Source organism: Coregonus lavaretus (assembly GCF_964263955.1).
Source record: "Coregonus lavaretus genome assembly, chromosome: 5".
Taxonomy (NCBI): Eukaryota; Metazoa; Chordata; class Actinopteri; order Salmoniformes; family Salmonidae; genus Coregonus; species Coregonus lavaretus.
The window spans coordinates 44,105,120-44,120,427 of NC_139992.1; the positions used below are offsets into that span (position 1 = coordinate 44,105,120).

The 15,308-nt window shown below is 41.6% G+C and overlaps 1 protein-coding gene across 1 annotated transcript in view; it reads right to left on the reverse strand.

Moving 5' to 3' along the window:
* The window catches only part of ppfia2 (PTPRF interacting protein alpha 2), a 33,610-nt gene extending 18,861 nt beyond the window's left edge, over nucleotides 1-14,749 (reverse strand). The window contains exons 1-10 of the mRNA XM_084161247.1: nucleotides 14,690-14,749; nucleotides 13,842-13,988; nucleotides 11,155-11,262; nucleotides 9,845-9,928; nucleotides 9,303-9,434; nucleotides 9,133-9,195; nucleotides 8,697-8,788; nucleotides 6,078-6,216; nucleotides 3,438-3,658; nucleotides 1,388-1,625 (exon numbers count right to left, since the gene is read on the reverse strand). Coding sequence (XP_084017373.1) covers nucleotides 1,388-1,625; nucleotides 3,438-3,658; nucleotides 6,078-6,216; nucleotides 8,697-8,788; nucleotides 9,133-9,195; nucleotides 9,303-9,434; nucleotides 9,845-9,928; nucleotides 11,155-11,262; nucleotides 13,842-13,988; nucleotides 14,690-14,722 — 1,257 coding nt within the window. The 5' untranslated portion in view covers nucleotides 14,723-14,749. The remainder of the gene's footprint in view (nucleotides 1-1,387; nucleotides 1,626-3,437; nucleotides 3,659-6,077; nucleotides 6,217-8,696; nucleotides 8,789-9,132; nucleotides 9,196-9,302; nucleotides 9,435-9,844; nucleotides 9,929-11,154; nucleotides 11,263-13,841; nucleotides 13,989-14,689) is intronic.
* Nucleotides 14,750-15,308: the final 559 nt, after the last annotated feature.

Below are 15,308 nucleotides of genomic sequence, written 5' to 3' on the forward strand. Positions count from 1 at the left end.
ATGTAGAAAGTACTTTTATTGACTTAATTTTGACAGTACTTTTATTGACCTAATGTAGACAGTACTTTAATTGACCTAACGTAGACAGTACTTTTATTGACCTAATGTTGACAGTACTTTTATTGACCTAACGTAGACAGTACTTTTATTGACCGAATGTAGAAAGTACTTTTAGTGACTTAAGGTAGACAGTACTTTTATTGACCTAACGTAGACAGTACTTTTATTGACCTAACGTAGACAGTACTTTTATTGACTTCATGTTGACAGTACTTTTATTGACCTAACGTAGACAGTACTTTTATTGACCTAACGTAGACAGTACTTTTATTGACCTAACGTAGACAGTACTTTTATTGACTTAATGTTGACAGTACTTTTATTGACGTAACGTAGACAGTACTTTTATTGACCTAACGTAGACAGTACTTTTATTGACTTAATGTTGACAGTACTTTTATTGACCTAATGTAGATAGTACTTTTATTGACCTAAGGTAGACAGTACTTTTATTGACCTAACGTAGACAGTACTTTTATTGACCTAATATAGACAGTACCTTTATTGACCTAATGTTGACAGTACCTTTATTGACCTAATGTAGACAGTACTTTTATTGACTTAAGGTAGACAGTACTTTTATTGACCTAACGTAGACAGTACTTTTATTGACCTAACGTAGACAGTACTTTTATTGACCTAACGTAGACAGTACTTTTATTGCTCAATGGGACAATAGTAAGTGGCAATATATAAAACATCTTCTGAAGTCCTTTAAACATAGTAAACAAACATAGCACAGACTATCACATCCTGGCATCTACAACACACACAAACCAAGCCAAGCTCTAGGATGAAGGAGTAATGAACCCCAGCCAGATAGATTATGCAACTCAATCCATCAACGCACTAAGAATGAAAGAACACCATCTAAATCAAGTTGAAAGAAAGCCAATACATGCTTTTACAAGTGGCTGGCTTATGAAAAAATCAAAGTCTGGCTCTCTGTCTCAGAGCTGCTTTGAAATCTGGTCCAGGGTCTTTTGAGGTTACTAGTTTGCCATCAAATTGAGTTGACTCTCCGTTATAGCATAATCAAGTGCAGCTCAGGTGAAGTAGCCGTATGAGGTCTATTGAAAGAGCAAGGCTGAGAATAAAGATATACTGAGAACAAAGAAAGAGAGGCCAAACCCAGCTTACTGTGAATACTGAACCCAGGCGCTTCTATTGGCCCTGTCCTGCACTACAATACAGACAGAGCACGATACGGCTGGGGTAGCCTTCATCAAGACTGGGATACACTCGTACATACACACACGCACGTACGTACGCACACACAGACCCCCCCCCCCCACCACCACACCCCGTCCTGCCCCCAGAAGCGTACCAGTGTCATGATGCCCATACGCTCCATGTCTGCGGTGCTGCAGTGGTCCAACTTGGGGGTGGAGTGTCCGCTGGGCGGGGAGGAGGAGGCCAGGGAGGAGGCGGTGGCCGAGGCAGTGATGGAGGCTCCAGGGTGGTGCATGCGAGCCAGGTTGAGGCCCTCCAGGCTGACGCTGGCCACACGGTTCTCTATCTCCTCCGCCCGCAGCTCTGTCGACTCCTTCTCCTCCTGGATCAGTCTGGGAGGGAGGTCGAGGGGGAGGCAGAGAGGGAGGGAGGGATTGATTAGACTTATTTCACAGTTGTATCCCCCCCTCCACATTCAGACACTGAATATATAGAAAGCTCATTCACCCAACAGTATTCTGAGAATTCTCAGAATCCCTTGGTCCTTTGTGGTTAAATTCTCTGGATGTTCATGGAAATCTCCACTGCAGACCCATAGGGCTCCTCTTAAAGGCAAAGCAGGGAGACAAAAAGCCAGTTCATTACCCATAAACCATATAGGCGAACAGTTTACTAATTAGTTTAGAATTTAATTCCCAGAGCTCCATATTCCTATCTGCCATCGGAGCTGAAATCGTATTCCAACTCAGCATATACTTTCCCAGAAATCACCCTGATGAGGCATGTCTCTATCGATTGTGCTTATAAGCAAAAAAGCAATGAAGGCCTTAGGAAAATTAACAACACTTCACTTCAAAATGTCACTTAAGCTTGGGGTTGTGTGTACTAATGTTTGGCTAATCACCAGACAAGAAGATAATGACAATATTAACAAGCAAGTAACAGACCTTGAATAAGCCCAAACCAGTAAATATTGTTGTTTGGCTCCCAATGTTAACCAAGCGTTAATTATCTTAATAAATTAGATTATTCTGACAGCTAACTAGGTAAATGATCAATACTTGCATAAAACTACATTGTATCAGTGTCAGCTCCTCGCAGCATTTCTAGGTACTGTAACTGCTAGTATTTGAGGTTTGTGTTTAATTCATCTAGACAGGGCATCACACTCTGCAGACAAGAGCCAACAAGCTTCAGCCCTGAAGACAAGTGTGTCCACACACATCCCTGGATATCCAATCAATTACTCTCATTAATTCAATTCCATCACCACAGAAACCCAAGGCACGGAGCTCACTGATAGGATGAGCCAGTCTTAGGGGTGGAGATAGCTAGGCCGACACCCAGAAACTCTCCCTCATATCAAGCACTAAGAGGCATATTTTTCAGATCAACAATGAAGTGATCAACATGGATGAATTAAATCAATGTGTCAGTAATGTTTCCCAAGGAACTTTATCCGCATAACATACAACTTGACCTGACCAGGAAGCCCAGAGTTTTTCTCTGGTCCCTAGCATGGTCTGTCCAATAAGAGCTGGGTTAAAGTCAGGTAAATGTCTGGCCCCTAGCATGGTCTGTCCAATAAGAGCAGTGTTAAAGTCAGGTAAATGTCTGGCCCCTAGCATGGTCTGTCCAATAAGAGCTGGGTTAAAGTCAGGTAAATGTCTGGTCCCTAGCATGGTCTGTCCAATACGAGCTGGGTTAAAGTCAGGTAAACGTCTGGTCCCTAGCATGGTCTGTCCAATAAGAGCAGTGTTAAAGTCAGGTAAATGTCTGGTCCCTAGCATGGTCTGTCCAATAAGAGCAGTGTTAAAGTCAGGTAAATGTCTGGCCCCTAGCATGGTCTGTCCAATAAGAGATGGGTTAAAGTCAGGTAAATGTCTGGCCCCTAGCATGGTCTGTCCAATAAGAGCAGTGTTAAAGTCAGGTAAATGTCTGGTCCCTAGCATGGTCTGTCCAATAAGAGCTGGGTTAAAGTCAGGTAAATGTCTGGCCCCTAGCATGGTCTGTCCAATAAGAGATGGGTTAAAGTCAGGTAAATGTCTGGCCCCTAGCATGGTCTGTCCAATAAGAGCAGTGTTAAAGTCAGGTAAATGTCTGATCCCTAGCATGGTCTGTCCAATAAGAGCTGGGTTAAAGTCAGGTAAATGTCTGGCCCCTAGCATGGTCTGTCCAATAAGAGCTGGGTTAAAGTCCCTTACCGTATCTCTTTGTTAATGGCGTCCAGCTGCTCCTGCAGCATCATGGCCAGGGTCTGGGCGTCTGAGTGACCGCCGGGGGACAGCAGGTCCATGGAGCTGAACATGGTCTCCCGGTCATCATCATCAATGTCCGACATGTCAGACATCTCACTCTCAAAGGGGTGGCTACCCAGGATGCCTAGCTGCTGAGACCGCCACTCGTGCTCCCCCAGTGACTTAGCCTGTAGGGGGGAGGGAGGGTTTACAGATACAGAAGTGTGCACTAATCAAGGGAAGTGTGTACTAATCAAGGGAAGGGAGTGTTGTTGAGGTAATCCTGGTAAAGCATCACGGGCAGAATGACATACAGTTGAAGTCGGAAGTTTACATACACTTAGGTTGGAGTCATTAAAACTCGTTTTTCAACCACTCCACAAATTTCTTGTTAACAAACTATAGTTTTGACAAGTTGGTTAGGACATCTACTTTGTGCATGACACAAGTAATTTTTCCAACAATTGTTTACAGACAGATTATTTCACTTATAATTCACTGTATCACAATTCCAGTGGGTCAGAAGTTTACATACACTAAGTTGACTGTGCCTTTAAACAGCTTGGAAAACTCCAGAAAATGATGTCATGGCTTTAGAAGCTTCTGATAGGCTAATTGACATAATTTGAGTCAATTGGAGGTGTACCTGTGGATGTATTTCAAGGCCTACCTTCAAACTCAGTGCCTCTTTGCTTGACATCATGGGAAAATCAAAAGAAATCAGCCAAGACCTCAGAAAATAAATTGTAGACCTCCACATGTCTGGTTCATCCTTGGGAGCCATTTCTAAACGCCTGAAGGTACCACGTTCATCTGTACAAACAATAGTACGCAAGTATAAACACCATGGGACCACGCAGATGTCATACCGCTCAGGAAGGAGACGCATTCTGTCTCCTAGAGATGAACGTACTTTGGTGCGAAAAGTGCAAATCAATCCCAGAATAACAGCAATGGACCTTGTGAAGATGCTGGAGGAAACAGGTACAAAAGTATCTATATCCACAGTAAAACGAGTCCTATATCGACACAACCTGAAAGGCCACTCAGCAAGGAAGAAGCCACTGCTCCAAAACCACCATAAAAAAGCCAGACTACGGTTTGCAACTGCACATGGGGACAAAGATTGTACTTTTTGGAGAAATGTCCTCTGGTCTGATGAAACAAAAATATAACTGTTTGGCCACAATGACCATCATTATGTTTGGAGGAAAAAGGGGGAACTTGCAAGCCGAAGAACACCATCCTAACCGCGAAGCACGGGGGTGGCAGCATCATGCTTTGCGGGTGCTTTGCTGCAGGAGGGTCTGGTGCACTTCACAAAATAGATGGCATCATGTGGAAGGAAAATTATGTGGATATATTGAAGCAACATCTCAAGACATCAGTCAGGAAGTTAAAGCTTGGTCGCAAATGGGTCTTCCAAATGGACAATGACCCCAAGCATACTTCCAAAGTTGTGGCAAAATGGACAACAAAATTAAAATTAAGGACAACAAAATTAAGGACAACAAAGTCAAGGTATTGGAGTGGCCATCACAAAGCCCTGACCTCAATCCTATAGAAAATGTGTGGGCAGAACTGAAAAAGCGTGTGTGAGCAAGGAGGCCTACAAACAAACCTGACACAGTTACACCAGCTCTGTCAGGAGGAATGGGCCAAAATTCACCCAATTTATTGTGGGAAGCTTGTGGAAGGCTACCCAAAACGTTTGACCCAGGTTAAACAATTTAAAGGCAATGCTACCAAATACTAATTGAGTGTATGTAAACTTCTGACCCACTGGAAATGTGATGAAAGAAATAAAAGCTGAAATAAATCATTCTCTCTACTATTATTCTGACATTTCACATTCTTAAAATAAAGTGGTGATCCTAACTGACTTAAGACAGGGAGTTTTTACTAGGATTAAATGTCAGGAATTGTGAAAAACTGAGTTTAAATGTATTTGGCTAGGGTGTATGTAAACTTCCGACTTCAACTGTAACTGTAGAGAGATGTGAACGTTTTATGTAAAGAGACTTGAATATTTTTTTGCACTGTACAAATATTACAGCACACATTATGATTAATGCATCCAATAATGCATAATACAGTATTCTGGTTTTATAAAATAATTGGCTAAGTAAAGCTGACAGCTTCAAGGAGCCTACAAGTTCTCTACTAATTATCCTTTCATTAGACAAAATAATGAGGCTTGACTTTGAATACGCCCCAAAGTATCTCAATAAGCCATTAAAGAGTTTTTAATAAATATAAAAATATGCTAAAACAAGCTTCTCAGATTAATGCTGAATCTCAGTATTTAACTCCAGGTTATTTCAGTCTTCATCGTGATTTATGTTACAATCCTGAGACACGGTAACAGTAGCACTTTATAACAATTATCCAACAGTTTTCCCCTCTGTCTTGCTATTGCTAACAGTCTGGCTCCATGAAACCATGTATGTCATACAGACCTGAGTTCAAATACTTTATCTGTACTTGTTTAAGCTTTCCTGACTTAATGGATCAGTAGAATAGCCCCTGAACTATTCTACTGATATAATAGTTCTACTCCTGCTTCTACCTCAGCCAGGGCTGACCAGAGAGAGACTAGTTCCTGACCTTGCTCTCATCCCTGCGGAGACCCATGCGTCCTCTCCTGGGCCTGCGGATGACCTTGGCTGACCGGTAGTGGTCTGACTGGGTCTCAGCCAGGGAGCCCAGGGAGAAGCGGAGCTCCCCCGACGTATCCAGGTGAGACCTGATTGATAGATAGATAGATAGATAGATAGATAGATAGATAGATAGATAGATAGATAGATAGATAGATAGATAGATAGATAGATAGATAGATAGATAGATAGATAGATAGATAGATAGATAGATAGATAGATAGATAGATAGATAGATAGATAGATAGATAGATAGATAGATAGATAGATAGATAGATAGATAGATAGATAGATAGATAGATAGATAGATAGATAGATAGATAGATAGATAGATAGATAGATAGATAGATAGATAGATAGATAGATAGATAGATAGATAGATAGATAGATAGATAGATAGATAGATAGATAGATAGATAGATAGATAGATAGATAGATAGATAGATAGATAGATAGATAGATAGATAGATAGATAGATAGATAGATAGATAGATAGATAGATAGATAGATAGATAGATAGATAGATAGATAGATAGATAGATAGATAGATAGATAGATAGATAGATAGATAGATAGATAGATAGATAGATAGATAGATAGATAGATAGATAGATAGATAGATAGATAGATAGATAGATAGATAGATAGATAGATAGATAGATAGATAGATAGATAGATAGATAGATAGATAGATAGATAGATAGATAGATAGATAGATAGATAGATAGATAGATAGATAGATAGATAGATAGATAGATAGATAGATAGATAGATAGATAGATAGATAGATAGATAGATAGATAGATAGATAGATAGATAGATAGATAGATAGATAGATAGATAGATAGATAGATAGATAGATAGATAGATAGATAGATAGATAGATAGATAGATAGATAGATAGATAGATAGATAGATAGATAGATAGATAGATAGATAGATAGATAGATAGATAGATAGATAGATAGATAGATAGATAGATAGATAGATAGATAGATAGATAGATAGATAGATAGATAGATAGATAGATAGATAGATAGATAGATAGATAGATAGATAGATAGATAGATAGATAGATAGATAGATAGATAGATAGATAGATAGATAGATAGATAGATAGATAGATAGATAGATAGATAGATAGATAGATAGATAGATAGATAGATAGATAGATAGATAGATAGATAGATAGATAGATAGATAGATAGATAGATAGATAGATAGATAGATAGATAGATAGATAGATAGATAGATAGATAGATAGATAGATAGATAGATAGATAGATAGATAGATAGATAGATAGATAGATAGATAGATAGATAGATAGATAGATAGATAGATAGATAGATAGATAGATAGATAGATAGATAGATAGATAGATAGATAGATAGATAGATAGATAGATAGATAGATAGATAGATAGATAGATAGATAGATAGATAGATAGATAGATAGATAGATAGATAGATAGATAGATAGATAGATAGATAGATAGATAGATAGATAGATAGATAGATAGATAGATAGATAGATAGATAGATAGATAGATAGATAGATAGATAGATAGATAGATAGATAGATAGATAGATAGATAGATAGATAGATAGATAGATAGATAGATAGATAGATAGATAGATAGATAGATAGATAGATAGATAGATAGATAGATAGATAGATAGATAGATAGATAGATAGATAGATAGATAGATAGATAGATAGATAGATAGATAGATAGATAGATAGATAGATAGATAGATAGATAGATAGATAGATAGATAGATAGATAGATAGATAGATAGATAGATAGATAGATAGATAGATAGATAGATAGATAGATAGATAGATAGATAGATAGATAGATAGATAGATAGATAGATAGATAGATAGATAGATAGATAGATAGAGAGAACATGCATGTCAGACACCATAACAACAGCTTTGGCCTGCTTGTTTATCTAGTAGCAAGACAGTGTTGTGATGCATCAGGCAATTTGTAAGGAATCAACAGTCAGTGCTTGTCTCGTTTAAATGTAGGTATTGAGGGAAGCAGAAGGATCTACATAGTGATGTTATCTCTAATCATCTCAGAGAAATGTAGCTGAATCTAAATGGAGTTGTTGGGAAAGGATTTTTAAGCCTTGAGACAATTGAGACATGGATTGTGTATGTGTGCCATTCAGAAGGTGAATGGGCAAGACAAAATATTGAAGTGTGTTTGAACAGAGTATGGTAGTAGGTGCCAGGGGCACTGGTTTGTGTCAAGAACTGCAACTGTGCTGGGTTTTTCACGCTCAACAGTTTCCCGTGTGTATCAAGAATGGTCCACCACCCAAAGGACATCCAGCCAACTTGACACAATTGTGAGAAGCATTGGAGTCAACATGGGCCAGCATCCCTGTGGAAAGCTTTCGACACCTTGTAGAGTCCATGCCCCGACGAATTGAGGCTGTTCTGAGGGCAAAAAGGGGGGTTGCAACTCAATATTAGGAAGGTGTTCTTAATGTTTTGTACACTCAGTGTATATGCACACACACACACACACACACTGTCCTACAAACTCACCCATACCGTGACAGAATCGGTTCTGTGAGGGAGCCTGTTCTCAGTCGGAACTGGTCCAGCTCTGATCTCAGCTTGTCTATTTCATCTGCCAGATGAGTCTGGAGGGAAGCCGGAAAAAAGGGACAATATGAGGTGTACAGAAAACCTTGTGAAGTTTCTTATTCATTACTGTAAAACCCTGGATTTCAATTTCAATTTCTACAACATGATTGGACAGCACTTGCTAGTCAGTTCTCAAACTCTGCCTGGTTAGGGATTTCTATCTCACTATCTGAACCGAGAGCAACGGTAACTTGTGAATATTCAATAGAGAAGATGATAACAAATTAAACCCAACACCCAGATCATAATTTATCTATTAAAAAGCACTTTATTAAACCTCATGTAAAATTCATAACTGAGGGAGAGAAAATGTAATCATTTGTGATCCGGGGGGACCTACTTTTTCATGGATTGAATCCTCGTACTGTTTTCTGTAGCCTTCTGAGTCTTGTATTAAAACGTTCTGAAATGGAAAGTGAAGTATTCCAGTCAGTCTATGGCCATTTCCTAAAATTCATCTGAAATAAAACTTTATGACATGTTGGTATTGATGTGGTCTCCATGTTTAACCTTCTCTTCCAGAGCAGCCATCCTTTCCTTGAGGTGGAGCTGAAGACGTTCGTTGGACTCTGTGAGAAGTCTGTCCACCGTGTCCGACAGGCGCTTGTTGTGTTCCTCGTTCATCTTTTCTCTCTGCCGAGCCTGAGGGGGATAAAAAATACAAAGTGTGTGACTTTTAATAGCAGAAGCTTGACAGTATGTCTTACCATACTAGCCAATTATCTAACCACTCTAATGGTGTAAAATACTTAAACAAGTCAACTGGATAGTGCAAAGTCATTCTCTTAAACTTCTATGAGGAGCAGGTGCAATGAAGCCAGTCTGTGATGGGTGGCATGTAGCTTAACCTAGCATACTAGCCTTATGGCATCTAGCATGCTATGCTACCCATGCTCAGCGAATAGGTGGCATGTAGCATCATGTAGCATTACCTAGCCTAGCATACTAGCCTTATGGCAGCTAGCACGCTAGGCTGCCCATGGTCAGCAAACAGGTGGCATGTAGCATAACCTAGCCTAGCATGTTAGCATAGTCCCCCGGGGGTGACTCACTCTGAGCAGCTCCTGGTGCTTCTCCTCCAGCTGGCCCTCCAGGTGCCTCATGCGTTCCTCGATGCTGCCATGGCGCTCCTCTGCCTGCAGGGGCCACCACACAGGCAGGAACGGGGGGGAGAGAGAGGGGGGCAGGGGGCACAGTGACCCGCCAGTTTAGCAGTCATGGAGGGCAACACAGGCACATAATGCAGGGGCAACAAGGCAAGACAGAGCCAAAAGCCTCTACTCCCCCAATCTCAGATGGAACAGATAGATCACTAAAGCACAGGTAGAGAGAGGGGTGAGAGAGGGGCCAGGTCAAGCAGTTGCTGCAGCAGTTAAGTCTACTAGCAATGAGCCCAGCCAGTGACATGCAACTTTTCCCACAGTTTCAACCCTGCCTACGGACACAAGGAAAAACAAATATTCCCCACAAGCAATCCCAGTACAATGACTTGTGACAACAGAAATAAATAAAACCAGCATGGATTTTTTTAAATATAGTCTAGTAGTTAGCGACAGTACTGTGGCACCCTGTGGGACTACCTTCCTAAGAATGGAGTTCATGTCTTGGAGTTTAGCTTCCATAACAAACTGATAATCATCAGGAGAGGAGGCGGAGCTCGAGTCAGACTATGGGGCAGCAGGAGAGGAGAGGAACATATCACAGGGTCAGAGGTGATGGCATGCATAGCCTACACATACTAGCACATAACAAACAACACATCATTAAAAAGACACACTCATGTATGATGATAATCAGTTATACATAACCAGTTTTGAAATGACCTCTCTTGGAATATGATGGAGTGGTTAAAGTAACTGTCAAGTGAAAATCTCAAATTTTTAAAAGTTAAAATGCTGTTAACGCATACCCAAATAATGTTGTTGACTCATCCTATACTCGTATGTGGCCAAAGCATACATTGGGAGAAAAAAACACTTCAAAAACCCCACCTCAAACTTGTATCTCAAACAGACTGTTTAAAAAATGCTTGCTATTTCCTCATAGAGGATGATGTCATCCTCCTGAGGAGGATGAGCAAGCCAATCAGCGGTCTACTCGCATTCATGTTTTTAATGACCAGTATACGCCCATAGCATTCTGTTGATCGGGTACGCCCACACCATTCCAACACAGAAAAGCTGCTTTTTAACATAATTAATTACATTTTTGGGGAAGGAAAACTATTTAACTCATATTGTAATTAATTATAGGTCATATTTCATAGAAATCTGGAAACACTGGAGTTACTTCAATGATGGGAGCAATGTGTGCTGCGTGTGTGTCTGCATGCATACGTGTGTGTGTGTGTGTGTCCTCACACCTTGGTGAGTGCTGCTATCCTCTGGGCCAGTTCAGCCTCCACCTCTGGCAGGGTCTCAGCCTTTCTCATGGTCTGCTGCAGCTTCTGCTCTGCTAGCTCCAAACGCTCCTGCAGCTGCCTGTTCTTATCCTCCATCTGCACACATACACACACACACACACACACACACACACAGGAAACATTGTGACTTATGACCTCGACCCATATCACACATGAAGTGCACTTGGCTGTAATAACGTCACATCAAGTACAACTCAATGCCAATCTCAAGAGAGAGTTATCTGAGTATTTCTGGACAGGCTAGGTAACAAGTAATAAATATAGAACAGTATACAGTATATATACTGTATGTATACACTAAAGTCATTCTATATCAGAAACACAGACAACACTTCCCTTCCACTACACAGACAAGCATTTCGCTACACCCGCTATAACATCTGCTAAACACGTGTATGTGACAAATAATATTTGATTTGATTTGATTTGAATATACATTAGGGATGTATCGATTCACCGATACGCATCGGTCCCCTATTCAAATGTTTAATAAGATACAAGTGCATCGTTCCGCGGACCCCAAACCGATCCAAATGTAGCATGGATCGGTCAGAAAATTGATTCAAACGTTCCGAATCGCTGGTTCACTAAAATGTTTTGCTCATATTACGTTCCTTCCGAAAATACCTCTCATCTTTTGTGACAACTGATGCGTCCTCTCCTAATCTGACAGTGGGGTGGCTCAGGTGCCTACATGGTACATACACCATAGACATACATCATTTACACACACACACACACGTCAGATCAGATGAATCAGCTCAGAGAGGCCCAGCTCAGGAGCTCCATCAGCAGCAGATATTGAATGTGAAAATGAATGTGTTTATGCAACAAATATTTCTGCATCGAATCGTATCGCATCAAATCGCATCGATTCGTTCTCTACTCAAACCGAATCGCACAGAATCGTTTCAAACTTAAACGTATCGTTCCTATATCGTATCGGAGCCCAAGTATCTAGATACGTATCGAATCGTCTTGAAAGGGAAAGATACACACCCCTAGTATACATAATTTAAGGTACAGTAGTAGAGACAAAGTGAAACCTCTGTTTCCCTACGGCCCATTCAATCTTCCTCCTGGCTCTGCTCAGTTTCAGACTGTTCCATTTCCAGAGACTACTTGGCAGCTGTCTCCACCAGTGACAGATGCTCCCGTCCCCCCATAGCATTGGCCCTGGTAGTCCATACCCAGTAATTAGACATGAGTGGGCTGGGGGCCATGGGGGGCCTGGGGGGGCCAAACCAGGGCTCTCTGTGTGTGTCTCTCTGCTATACTGTGTGTTTACTACTACTGTATGTATACACAGGCCCAGCACCCTACTGGCTGAAAAAAACACTTGAGGCTCTGTATTCCCTGCACCCTCTGTCTCCATCCCTCCTTCAATCTCTCCGTCTCCCCTCTTCGTCCCTCTTGAGTTGCTCATCTTCAAAAGTCAGTGCCCAGGCCCTGGGGCAGGGCCGTTGGCACGGCAACAAGACAAACCAGATCTGCAGGGGTGGTGGTGTGATGTGACTGCTGGGTCCATAGGGGGGGTTGGGGCTTTATTTCTGTATGCTCTGAGAATGCTGCTGGATGGAATACCATTCAACTCTCATCCCTGGTTGGAGTTCAGAGTTAAACCGAGCCCAAGTTTCCTAGTGGCAAGAGAATGGCCAGGATGCCATTGGAAAGAACCAAGGGGCTGATGCCAGAGACAAACCTAGGGCAAACATTCAATTAGAAATGTAAATTTATAAAATTGCACATGGAAATTGCTTATGGTTTATTTCCTTTTATAAACTGGGTGGTTCGAGCCCTGAATGCTGATTGGCTGACAGCCATGGTATATCAGACCGTACACCACACCTCCTCTGGCCTTATTGCTTAAATGTGCACGGAGTACTTTCTGTTTAAGAAATGCGGATTCATGTGTGTGTGTGTTCTCTATAGCTTGGCAATAAAAATGTATGAAAATCCATCTGCCTTGAGCTCAGCTGTTGGTGCTGTATCTGTGATTGCTCCCCCTCCTTAATCATAACATTTTTCACAATACCAAATAACTCAGGCACAGATAAGCATCCATGCACATCCACCCACACAGCCTCTTCAAGTAACTACATTAAAATTCCTGACCCATACGCAAATTACTCAGCTGGAGTTAAACACAATGTCAAGATATCCTCTCGTTTCAGAATGTTATGAACTCTTATTCATCAAAGATGAGAGTTATCCTTGATCCACTACTGGCAATGAACAGTGTGTTATTCATCCAGATCGCAGGTGATTTCAGCAAATATGTGTGCTATTGTAACTATGGTCCTCCATTAATGTTGAGAACGATCAGTCCCCTGAGCCCATGGAGATCTCCTTTAAACCAGAGATGCGAGATGTAATTGAGTTTTGCCTTAGTGATAACATGTACTAAAGGGCATGGTTTTTCTAGGTGGGTGGGACCCACGGTGGGGACACTTTTGATTCCTTCTGGGTTGTGACCTTAAAACCAAAGGTTTAAAGTCAGTGGGGACCACTGCTGTAGGTTAAAGAAGTATCCCTCAGATGCTGATCTTAGTTCAGTTTTGTATCCCCCCCAGCTCCCCCACTACTCTAATGGTTAAAGTTAGGATTGGTGGAAGAGGGTAAGTGACCTGTCTGAGGAACGCTTCCTTATTGGCCAGCTCATTCTCCAGTTTGTCGCTGATGTCGTGCAGGGAGGTGGACTCTCTCTGGGCGCTGAGGTACCGCTTCTCCAGAGTGACGATCCTCTCCTCCATGTCCTCCTTCTGACACATAGCCTGTAGGGACAAACACACACACACACACACACACACACACAGTTGGGTACATTTCCCTCTCAACAGCATAAACAGTATCTCCCTAAATCTCCTACGGTTAATTTCCTGTACTCAGTGAGTATGTGTATAGAGGGGAAGGAAATGTCCTCTAGCGCTGTTATGATATAACACTGTTCTCAGACCAGTCTCCACAGACAGTGGTAATTACTTAGACAGGGCTGGGCTGATAAAGATCAGTGTACTAGTTGGGCCTCACTCCCTGAGCCCAGGCTGCCATCATCATTAGCAATCAATAGCAATCTCAACCAGGGTTAGCCGCTAGCAAGGCGGACCAAGAGCCAGGTCACATTCAGATTCACATCACCGGATGGACATTCACTTCTCCTCCAAATAAGAGGGTCCAGTGATTGTGTGACTATAATGGTCCGCCTATAGCACAGGACAGATGAGTAGAGACCATCTCCGAGTACCAATGTGTAGTAAGAAGCCTGGATACATTACTTTTCCAAGAACCATCCAGATTGTCTGAGGCAGTAACTCCTCTAAGTCGTCAGAGAGGAGGTTGAGGTAGTGAATGCATATGTCCCTCATGCATGTTAATGTATGTTCTCAACAACCCTAACTCTCAATTAACAGTGTGTGTGTGAGTGTCTCTCCTTAGAGAGTGGGTGCATCTCCTATGAATGTACCTCTCTCCTCACCTCTTTGATGTCCCTCTGATATTTAGTACTCATCTCCTCTGTCTTGATGAGGTCCTTGCGGGCGGTGTCCAGCTCCTGCTCCACCTCGGAGACGCGGGAGGACAGGGAGGACATGCGCTCCTTCATCTGGGCCAGCTCATAGTTCTGCTTCTCCAGCAGGTCCTGCAGCTCCACCACCTGGCTGGCCTCGTGGGCCGACTCCATGGAGCCGTTGGACAGGCGCTGGGGGACCAGGAGGAGAGAGAATGAGAGAGAATGAGACATTTAACCAGACGTTTTGACTCTTACTGGATAAAGCTGGCAGGATTGGGCTCAGCTCCATTTCCATTCAGTCAAATCAGGAGCTATGTCAAGAATAAAAAATCCTTATGAATTTCTAAATTAATTTCTAAATTGCTTTTCAGCAATTTCAGCAATTTTGTGGATTGAGTTAATTGAAATAATGGAATTGACCCCAATCATGTTATACAGCTATTTTCTACCAACTCAAATATGCTTTATATCAGTTAGGTCCCATGACACAAAAACTGTGTTAGCTAGCTGAATTGAAATGGATGAGCTGAAACAACATAATTTCCAGTCAAGTACAGGCTGAGAGGGCTTTGAATCAGACCTCTGC